The following is a 10,844-nucleotide window of genomic DNA, read 5'->3' as shown; positions in this document are numbered from 1 at the left end:
GTCATGGGCGCTGGAAGCTCTTATTCATCTTTCAACGCCAAAGCCAAACCTTCTTTTACTAGTACATCCTCCATTTTCATTTTCCAAAGTCCAAAATCATTGGTACCTGTAAATTTCTCCAACTCAAATTTAGTAGAAATGATTTTAGATTAAAAAAAGGCCCTCAACCAGGCTTTGATACCAATTGTTAAGACTGTAATCTAAAATCTAGATGAGAATAAACAACCAACTACAACAAAAAAGGAACAATGGATTTAAAATAGACTTCAATGAAAATAAGAGACATAACAATATATAGTGGTTTGACACTCAAGGCCTACATCCACTCTCCAAGCCAAAGAAGGATTTCATTCAATCACCAAGGTTAATTGATTACAGAGTATAGGTTAACCTCAATATAAAACAATCAAGAAAAATCACCCCTGAAACCCTAGCCTCCCTTGTTTTTACCTCTACCCTTGGCAAACCCAAGAGTAAGAATTTATACAATAGAGATAACCCCTTTAATTAGCCTCCACTTGGATTTATATTCTCTTCCAGCCGTGAGATGATAATCACACTCAATTTTGCCATTCATTTTTCTCACCAGGAACCAAGAGATGAAGAAATGGAGAGTGTTCTTTGAGTTGAGCAAATGACAAGAAGCAAAACAGAATAGAAGAGGTCCTCCCATTCAAAATGGTGTCACTTCTCATATTTGGGTTTCTTTGACTTTTCAACATTGCTGATGTGGCAAAGCATGTGCCACATCACCACAATCATTGATGCAAGACCTTTTTTGCTGTAATTTTATTTTAAGATATATAATAGAATCTCTTTATAGTCATAATGGTGAGATCAAACTAATTTTATTACAACAATTAGTTATAACTTAATAGAGGTGTAGTTATAAAAATTACTATTTTGACTTATTTATCCTTAGTGCAAGTGGTATAGAGGTAAAGTATGCAGTACATTAATAATTAATTAATGGAGCATGTCAAATCCATGTATAGACATTGATAAAAGAGAGAGATATAATTTTATGCCAAGAAGCTCTAAACATGTTTGAGAACCTAGAAATGTTTTGGCTTCAACAAGATGTCTGTACTAACGAGTTATTACGTACTCACAAGTTCTAAACATGTTTGAGAACCTAGAAATGTTGTAACAACTCTAGAGCATAAATCATTATCACAAACAACTTTAGATGAATATTTTATTTCATCTTAAACTTTTAATATAATATATTATATATTTTTGACAATATACAAATAATTATTACTATATGGAGGCTAGTTCCTTAAAACGAGATCTAGAAAAAATATAATTTATTATAATATAGAGTTTATTTTTATTTATAACTAGTTCAAGTTGGGATCATAATTTTTTATGACTACATGAAAGTTATTTCTATATAAAGTATCACTATAGAGAGATTCTACTATATTTTTAATTTAAAAAATACCATAAATGGTGCTTACAAAAGATTGAATGAGTCTTAAATAACACTAATCTTCCTATTTCTTTGCTCTACTTTCCTAGTTAGTGGATTACTTAGAGTAATGAGATTGATTATAATCACATCACATAAGTGGTCTCAATTATTTAGGCATATATGCCTCTTGTCTATTGGGCTTTCATGAATCTAAATCTAGACTTAGTTCATTTTCTTATTTCTGGGCTTTGTTTGCTAGGCTTGCTGATTATTTTAGCCTTTGACAATTGTTAATTTGTATCTATTAATGTTTGCTTACAATTGAATCATACAACCAAACAAAAATTGTATAATATTCATGTAAATGATTATTCTATCATTTGTTTTTTGTCTGGTTGTATGACTCAGTTGTAAGTATAGCATTGCTAATTTGTATCCAACACAATATAATGCCTAAAATACCTTTTACTTATTCTATATTGAGTGTTTGTTTTTCTAATTCTGAAGCTCTATCAAGTTGATTGCTCAAGCATGAGTTTGGATTGATTTGACTATAAGTTGTATGTTCTTCAGATCATACCTTGATGAAATTTTATAATGTTGAGATTTCATATCACTATAACAAAAAAGGCTTTTAGCTACAAATTTTGTTGTTGTTAAAAACCAAGAAATTGTTGCGATATATGTTTAGTGATGGAAGAAAATCGTTGCCATGATCGTTGCAGTAGGCATGTTGCATTTGATTTTAGGCGACAATTTGTTAAAATTCGTCCCTGAATCTGGCGACAAACCAAAAAATTGTCACCTATACAAATTTTGTCGCTAAAACTATTTACCGATGAAATATTAGATGTCGTCACCTAAAGTTAATAGCGACGTATTGTGTCGCCTACATTATATCGTGACGAAATGTGTGTTTGTGTCACCTAATGTATACCGCCACGAAATGTGAATTTTGCTTGCCTACGAAATACCACGATGAAATGTGCATTTTTGTTGCATAAAGTTAATAGCGACGTCATGATTGTGTGCGTCACGTAAAATATACAGCGACGAAAAATGACGCTTTGTCGCCTAATATATAACGCAATAAAATATGAGTTGTTATCGCTTAAAGTTAATAGCGACGTAAACTTTGTATGTGTCGTTTAAAGTATAGCATGACAATACTTTATATTTCGTCACCTAAAACTATTAGTGATGAAACGTGAAAGTCATCAACAAAACTTTTCAACGATGAATGCATTTTATAGCTAAAAGTCTACAATGTCAAAATATAATTGTCATCGCCCATTTTATAATATATGATTAAATAATATTTAATTTGTATTAGAAATTTTAAAATTTAATTCTAAAACATAAATATTAATTTGTAAATGTAATTAATTAAAATCAGACAAATATATCAAACCAAATATATTATAGAACTATATATGTTTGTTTTCAAATAAAAAGTTAAAAATATATAAAGTTAACTAAATTGTTAATATTCAACAAAAAGTGACAAATAAAAATTCAAATTGTTGCAGATGGTGGAGGATCTGGTGGAAATTGGCCCGAAAATGCCTGTGAGCCAGTAGAACAAGAACCCATATTAACTGAGATGAACTGTTGCATCTTCTCCATCATTTGCCTATATTGGCAAAGTTCTTCCCTTATGCCTCTTAGTTCTTGCTCCTCCTCATGCAAGTGTGTGAGTTCCTCTAAAACTTCTTGATTGGCTCGCCTTGAAGTCTTAAAATATGCAAGTGGTTTTGGACCATAACCCAATCCACAATAATAACCAGGTTTTGTTCCTTTACCTGTTGAGTGATCTCTAATTGAATAGGTGGCTGAGAACCTTCTTCAGGCTCCTGATTGAGAATGTTCTCCGTTTGTTCCTACAAAAATAATATATAAGTACATACACACAAATATATAAATTAAAATAATATAATTTATAAATTAAAAAATTAAAAGGTATTAGGGTATAATAAAATATAATAAACTTTTATACAAAAAAATGAAATACACTACATAATACATAATGAACCTTGGCTTCATCATTTATCCAAGTTTTTCTTTTATTGCTAAAATGAGTGTCATGAAATAAATTCACCTCCCTTGGAGCTGGCCTTTAGGAAGATCCTAATATTCAAAAAATAAACAAACAAATTAACAGTATCTATGTGAATTTGACCAAGTCTGTATTCTAGCTGCTACAAAACAATTTTTATGAAGCTAGCATCCATTTCATTCAAGGATAGTTTGTAGTTTGGACTGTTGTTATTTTCTTGCCAACAACTGTGTGTATACCTGTGCAGGAATGTAATATTGAAGAGGTTCCAGATGAGGAGGAAGTTGGAACCTCCCACAAAAAGTTCAAAAGATAAAAAGGCTAATGGACTAGATACATAATGCATAGCAACTACTGTGAGATGCGATCACCTGAGAAGAGCTCCTTTTTGTGAGAGGCAAGGCCAATGATGTTAATCATTTAAAGCTTTTTCAATTACTGATTAGCAATAATGCCAAGTCCTAATGTATTCCAAGCAAAGGAAGAAGATGTATCACTTGATGGTAGAACTAGCAAGACCAATTTAGAATCATGTTAGAGATAAAGCATATGAACTCTCATAAGGACACACATCATGATCACTTCAAGAGAAATTAAGATCTAGCCAAAGAAAATCCTTAACAACCTTCATATGACATGCTAGATCATCACGATCACTTAAACAAAAATGTGTACAGGACACACATATACAAAGACCAACAAGAGATAGACAACCAACTACTTGTCCATATTATAAGGAATTTGTGGTTAGATGGAAAAATAAATTACAATTTGCAGTTAGATGATAACACGTAATGACGTCAAAGCCAAAATATAGATTTGCAATTCATCAAGGGAACTTCAAAATTCAAATCTTAACTCTTCTCAAAATAAGGCAGTAATTGAACTAAGTAGGAACATAACCTCAGCACGCAACATCCACTGAAACAGCAAAGAAAGTTAGCACTAAGTCAGCTCCATTTATGACAGAAGTAATGAAATCATTCCCTGGCTCTGCCAGTTCCCAAGTCATACAAGCAGCTGCACATGACATCCAGTTAGCTCTACAAATGTGCAGCAGACTAAACAAACATATATTAAAACAAGAATAACATAATGTTACCATGGACAAGCTTTAATATATAATGTAACAGGAACACAATTCCACAGTCTTAGAACAAAAAGAACAGACCTGGAGCAAATGTAACACAAGTTGTGGTTGATAATTCCCTCCACTCCCGCAATACATACGTTAAAAGAGCTACAGTTCCTCCACCCAATGAGTGTCCAACAATCTATAAATATCCACAAAAGTTAATTTCAATATTACTCACGGGCAATAAAATCACATCAAATGTGAAATTAAGAGGTTCTGAAGCATGATTATACTTTTGTACAAATTATACCAACATCAATAGAATTATAGAGGTATTTGGATTCTGCACACATTGAGAGATGCTAAGAAATCAACAACCACTTTTCACGCCAATCAATGAAACATTGCAGTGATCACAACAAGAATACATGAAAAGACAGTGCAAACTTGACTATTTTTGGAGCAAAAACATTTCTTCTATAGGACAAACCTTTATTATATTCACCCTGAGCTGAATACTCCATTCTACCTTTATCATTTCTTCTTTCTTTTACTCTGTACCTTCTTCATTAATTTAACTTATTTACAGTAAATAGGCTTCTTCAGTAAAAATTTACAACGTAATCCACAATAACCAATGATTTGTACTAGGGGTGAGCAGTTCCAGGTACCGTGTATTTTTCGGAGGAACCGGAATCAGAACCAGAACCACATAATACAGGTTCCCAAAAAAAGAAACCAAAACTGCACAGTGCAAGTTCTTAAATTCAAGGAACTAGAACCTAAAATGCAGGTTCGGGTTCCTTTCCCAGATACCCTGTAAAAAATCAATTACCCCCTATTAGTTAAAAAAATGACAAAAATACCTTAAAAGTTTACAAATACACCCCTAAAAAATTTTGATTACTCATTCATTTGTGTCCAGTGTAACTCATAAATCCTCTAATCTCTATGCAACACTTGAATTCAATCAATTCATCACAATTCACATAAAATTCCCCAATCAAAACCAAAACACAAACAATTATTCATCACAATTCACATCAAATAACTTCACCAAAATCATTCAAATAAACAACAATATAAAAAGTTAGAAACTGCCACCAACTTCTTTGATTCTCCCACTACTAAATAATAATGTAGTAAATTTAATGTTATAAATTATTAATGTTTATAATGTAATATAGTAACGTTGTAATTAATTAAGTAATTATTTAATTATAATGTAATTTTATAATTAATTAATTAATCATACTATACATTTATAATATAATGTTATAATTAATTAAATTTCTAATTATTTAATTAAATATTTTACTAATGTTTTTAATGTAATGTTATAATTAATTAAGTAATCATACTATAAATTTATAATATAATTTTACAATTAATCAGATTTTTTAACCATTTAATTAAGTAATGTATTAATGACTAATGTAGTAAAATAATAATGTTTATAATGTAATGTTTTAAATTTATAATTAATTAAATAATCATTTAAATGTGTAATGTTATACATAATTAAGTGATCATACTAAAATGTAATATTATAATTAATTAAGTAATTATTTACAAATAATATAATGTTATAATCAATTAAATTTCTAATCATTTAATTAATTACTAATGTTTAATGTTTATAATATAATGTCATAATTAATTAAATAATAATTTAATTATATAATGTATAATTAATTAAGTGATCACACTACAATGTAAATTGTAATGTTATAATTAATTAAGTAATCATACTATAAATTTATAATGTAATGTTATAATTAATTAAAATTCTAATAATTTAATTAAGTAATCATTTAATTATGTAATGTTATAATTAATTATGTGATCATACTATAATGTAATGTTATAATGAATTAAGTACTCATACTATAAATCTATAATTTAATATTATAATTAATTAAATTTCTAATCATTTAATTAATGTACTAATGTTTATAGTGGAATGTTATGATTGATTAAGTAATCATACTATAAATTTATAATGTAATGTTATAATTAATTAAATTTTTAATCATTTAATTAAATAATGTAATAATGTAAAAAATTGTTAATGTTTATAATGTAATGTATAAATTTATAACTAATTAAGTAATCATTTAACTATGTAATGCTATAATTAATTAAATGATCATAATATAATGTAATGTAATAATGTTATAATTAATTACGTAATAATTTAATTAAGTAATTATTTGTTTATAAAGTAATGTTACAATTAATTAGGTTGTACTATAAATTTATAATATAATGTTAATATGTTATAATTAATTAAATTTCTAATCATTTAATTAAGTATTGTGCTAATATTAATTACGTAATAATTTAATTAAGTAATCATTTGTTTATAATGTAATGTTACAATTAATTAGGTTGTACTATAAATTTATAATATAATGTTAATATGTTATAATTAATTAAATTTCTAATCATTTAATTAAGTATTGTGCTAAATGTGTTATGTAGTAAATTACTAATATTTATAATATAATGTCATAATCAATTAAGTAATCAGTTAATTAGTAATGTTATAATTAATTATGTAATACTGTAATGTAATTATAATGAATTAAGTAATCATATTATAGATCTATAATTTAATATGTAATTTAAATTTCTACATCTTAATTAATATATAAGTTTATAATAGAATGTTATAATTGATTAAGTATCATACTATAAATCTATAATGTAATATTATAATTAATTAAATTTTTAATCATTTAATTAAGTAATGTAATAATGTTAGTAAATTATTAATGTTTAAATCTAATGTTATAAATTTATACTAATTAAGTAATAATTTAACTATGTAAGCTATAATAATTAAGTGATTAATATAATGTAATGTAATAATGTTATAATTTAATTAAGTAATTATTAACTATAATGTAATACTAATTAATTAAATTTCTAATCATTTAATTAAGTAATCATTTGTTTTATGTAATTTTATAATTAATGTTTATAATATAAGTCGTAATTAATTAAATAATCATCTAATTATTAATCACTATAATGAATTAAGTAATCATACTATAAATCTTTAATATAATATTATAATTATTTGTGTAAAAATGTTATAATTAATTAAATAATTATTTAATTATAATGTATTTTACAATTAATTAAGTAATCGTACTAATATTTATAATGTAATGTTAATTAATTAAATTTCTAACATTAATTAAATATTGTGTTAATTTTATGTAGTATTAGTAATTACTAATATTATAATATAATGTCATATTCATTAAGTAATCTTTAATTATGTAATTTTATAATTATTAGTGATATAATGTATGTTATGTGAATTAGTAATCTACTAAATTTCTTATGTAATATTATATTAATTAAATTTTAATCATTTAATTGTATTGTATTAATGTTTATAATAAAATGTTAAATTGATTAAGTAATTATACTATAAATCTATAATGATGCTATAATTATTAAATTTCTATTATTTAATTAAGTAATATACTAAATGTTATAAGTCAATTAATTAAGTATAATCAATTAACGTAATGCTATAATTAATTAGACTATAAATCAATTAAGTAATGTTATAAAATTATAATTAATTAAGTAATCATTTAACTATAATGTAATGTTATAATTGATTAAGTATGAATTTAACTAGTAATTAAATTTATTAATGTTTATCAATTTATCATATATAATTAATTAATTGCTATTTACTATAGATATCTTAGAACTTGATAATTGAAGTAAATACTAAATATATATTATTCAATTAAAATACTATTTTATTCAAAAATAATTATTTTAATAACATTAAATACTTTTTATTGGATCATAATTCTAATTATACACTTAATTAATCAAAAACTTTATATTAATATATTAAAGTTTTTAATATGGTGTAGTTTTAATGTAATAAGTATATTATATATTTATTTAATTAGGTTATTCAAAAAATTTAATTTTTTCTATTTTAAATTTTTATATGTAAAATAATAGAAACCCCCCATTATTCACAAATATTTCATTGCAACCTAGCTTCTAAAACAGGTTCCAAATAGGTTCCAAACAGGTTCTAAACCGAGTATCCGCTACAAGTTCCAAGCAGGTTCCAAACTGGGTACCCGTTTCAGGTTCTTTTTACAGGTTTCGTTCCGGTTCCCCACACATAAGAACTGGAACCTAACCGCACATACCGTTTCGGGGTAGATTTCGGTTCCGGTTTTACCCGTTCCCTATGCTTACCCCTATTTTGTAGAATACTTCTCCTAATAGCAATTTGATATGACATGCCATCAATTTCCACACTCAAAAGACAGCTATAAGAGACATTTGCCCAAAATATGTAAAACATTTTGAGGGTGCTATCTCAACTTTTAACTAATCCTGCATCTGACAGATACCAACACCATTTCACATCATGGAATAATTAAAACAGATAAACTTGGATCTATAAAACAACTGGCTCTATAGATACTACAAAGACAAATCTGTAAATAAAAAATACAGTGAAACATGCTAAACAATAGGCTTCTAGTAGTACTATAAGAATGACGCTACTAAAGCTACAATACCTTCCACATTTCAGAAGAAGCTCTCTCAGATCTAACTGTCCTCATTTTCAAGATCAAACAAGTCCTGGACATGACACACTCACAAAGTAAGATTTTATATTCTATTACCAAACCATATTTTTCTCAAACACTTCTATCACCATGCTAGATCAACGAATGGTACTAATAAGAAAAGGGATAGCCATCAGTGGCTAGAGAAATTAAATTAAAAAAATTACCTTGCTTATTGTAAGGGCAATGATGCAGGCTGTTGATGAACCCTTGGCTTTCAAGCTTGAGTGGGCCTTCTCCAACACCCTTGCAACATCAATTTCACCCTTGGGGACGCATTGCTTCTGAAGACCCATCGATACTCAAAGGCTGAGGCCCAAAATGAACCAAAGATTGATAACTATCATGATTATCATCTAGGGTTTCAGTATCTTCCATTGATGAAGAAGACCGATCAAGGGTTTTTGAAGTAGAAGGGGCTATACCTGAAATTGGTGAAGAACCATCTCGATTTGAAGATAAAGAAACCAAAGAATGGCCATTTAGGGTTTCTTTATGCGGTGACCGATGAAGATTTTGAGAAGGACCAGAGTCAGGTTCTAGGATTTCGATCAAAAGGGTATTCATTGAGTAAGAGAAAATTGATATTGAGAATGGATTCAAAGAGAACGATAAGAAAGAAGAATTGGAAATTTCTTTTCGGGCTTGTATTTACTGAAGTTAGGAACAGAACCTTGGTGACGATCTAGATGCCATTTCAGTGCACAGGCTCGATATCTACAATCAAGAAGAAGGAGATCAGACAAAAGAGGAAAACAGCTTCCCATTGACAATAGTGATAGTTGGAAAGAAAATAATAATACAAAGGATAACAACGAAAAAAAATACCAAAAAGCAAACAGAATAATCTAGAGGACCAGCGTTGATTTAGAATGAATCAACGTTGTGGGGAGCTTTTGCACTTCAGTGTAAGAGCGGGAAAGAGAGATTTTGGGCAGAAGAGAGGGAAAATTTTGTGGGTGTTTCTGAATACAAATAGGTACTGTGGTTTTTGGGCGGAAGAAATTGGTTTTTTATTTTATTGTATATTGTAGGGTATGTTTGATTTATTATTTTGATGCTTTTTAGAATAATATTTTGTAAAAAGTTAAATTAGACGGGTATTATGATATAAGATTTAAAAATTAATAAAAATATTCTTTATGTTTATTTATTTACTAAACACCCCTATAATAAAATATTAAAAGTTAACAAAAAGCACCTCCAACCCACCTATTAAATACGGACAGCCGACCACCACCGCCGGAGGGTTGTTGGGGTGTTTTTACAATTTCTAAGAAAATTATTTAGGGTGTTTAGTTAAATTAATAAATTTAAAGGGGTTTAAAAGAAATTGAATAATATAGAATAATATTTTGAGAATAAGTCAATTTTACTATTTAACTTTATTGAGAATACTAATAATATTATTCCCAAGAGTGTAACAAACGGATTAATATTTTATAACCTTAAACCTGTCTTAATGAAAAATGGGTGGAAAATTCTGCCTTAAACTTTTGATGGGTGGGAAACTTTTGACTTAGCAAAATTTTTAATTTTTGTTTTTCCAATTTAATCCTTGACAGTTAAAAACTGTCAAAGATTGATGCTTCGTTTAGTTCACGTATTCTAGTTTTCCCAAAAAAGTTAACTTTGGTTCACCTATTTTCAAAATATAATGCTAAATTA

General features: G+C 27.4%; 1 protein-coding gene across 2 annotated transcripts; it reads right to left on the bottom strand.

Moving 5' to 3' along the window:
- Positions 1-9,348: 9,348 nt before the first annotated feature.
- Positions 9,349-10,132, bottom strand: LOC116139811. 2 transcript variants are annotated; one of them, XM_031425466.1, is made up of 3 exons: positions 9,850-10,132; positions 9,602-9,715; positions 9,349-9,485 (listed from the first exon to the last, which is right to left on the bottom strand). In XM_031425466.1, the coding sequence occupies exons 1-3, from the start codon at positions 9,941-9,943 to the stop codon at positions 9,394-9,396; spliced, it is 300 nt and encodes a 99-aa protein (XP_031281326.1). In that variant the 5' UTR covers positions 9,944-10,132; the 3' UTR covers positions 9,349-9,393. The 2 variants fall into 2 exon arrangements, with proteins under 2 accessions (XP_031281326.1, XP_031281325.1); XM_031425465.1 differs by having other exon boundaries at positions 9,349-9,715.
- Positions 10,133-10,844: the final 712 nt, after the last annotated feature.

This window comes from Pistacia vera, unplaced genomic scaffold (assembly GCF_008641045.1).
Source record: "Pistacia vera cultivar Batoury unplaced genomic scaffold, PisVer_v2 Contig359, whole genome shotgun sequence".
Taxonomy (NCBI): Eukaryota; Viridiplantae; Streptophyta; class Magnoliopsida; order Sapindales; family Anacardiaceae; genus Pistacia; species Pistacia vera.
Note: the sequence above shows the minus strand (reverse complement) of the source record. Positions and strands in the feature narration are given on the sequence as shown.

What these genes read in the sequence shown, in the direction of transcription:
- LOC116139811 (XM_031425465.1), bottom strand. Translation starts at nt 9,943, where the DNA reads ATGGGAAGCTGTTTTCCTCTTTTGTCTGATCTCCTTCTTCTTGATTGT. An exon ending in GCATCTAGATCGTCACCAAG is followed by an intron (nt 9,716 to 9,849) that starts GTTCTGTTCCTA and finishes TCGAAATCCTAG; the next exon opens with AACCTGACTCTGGTCCTTCT.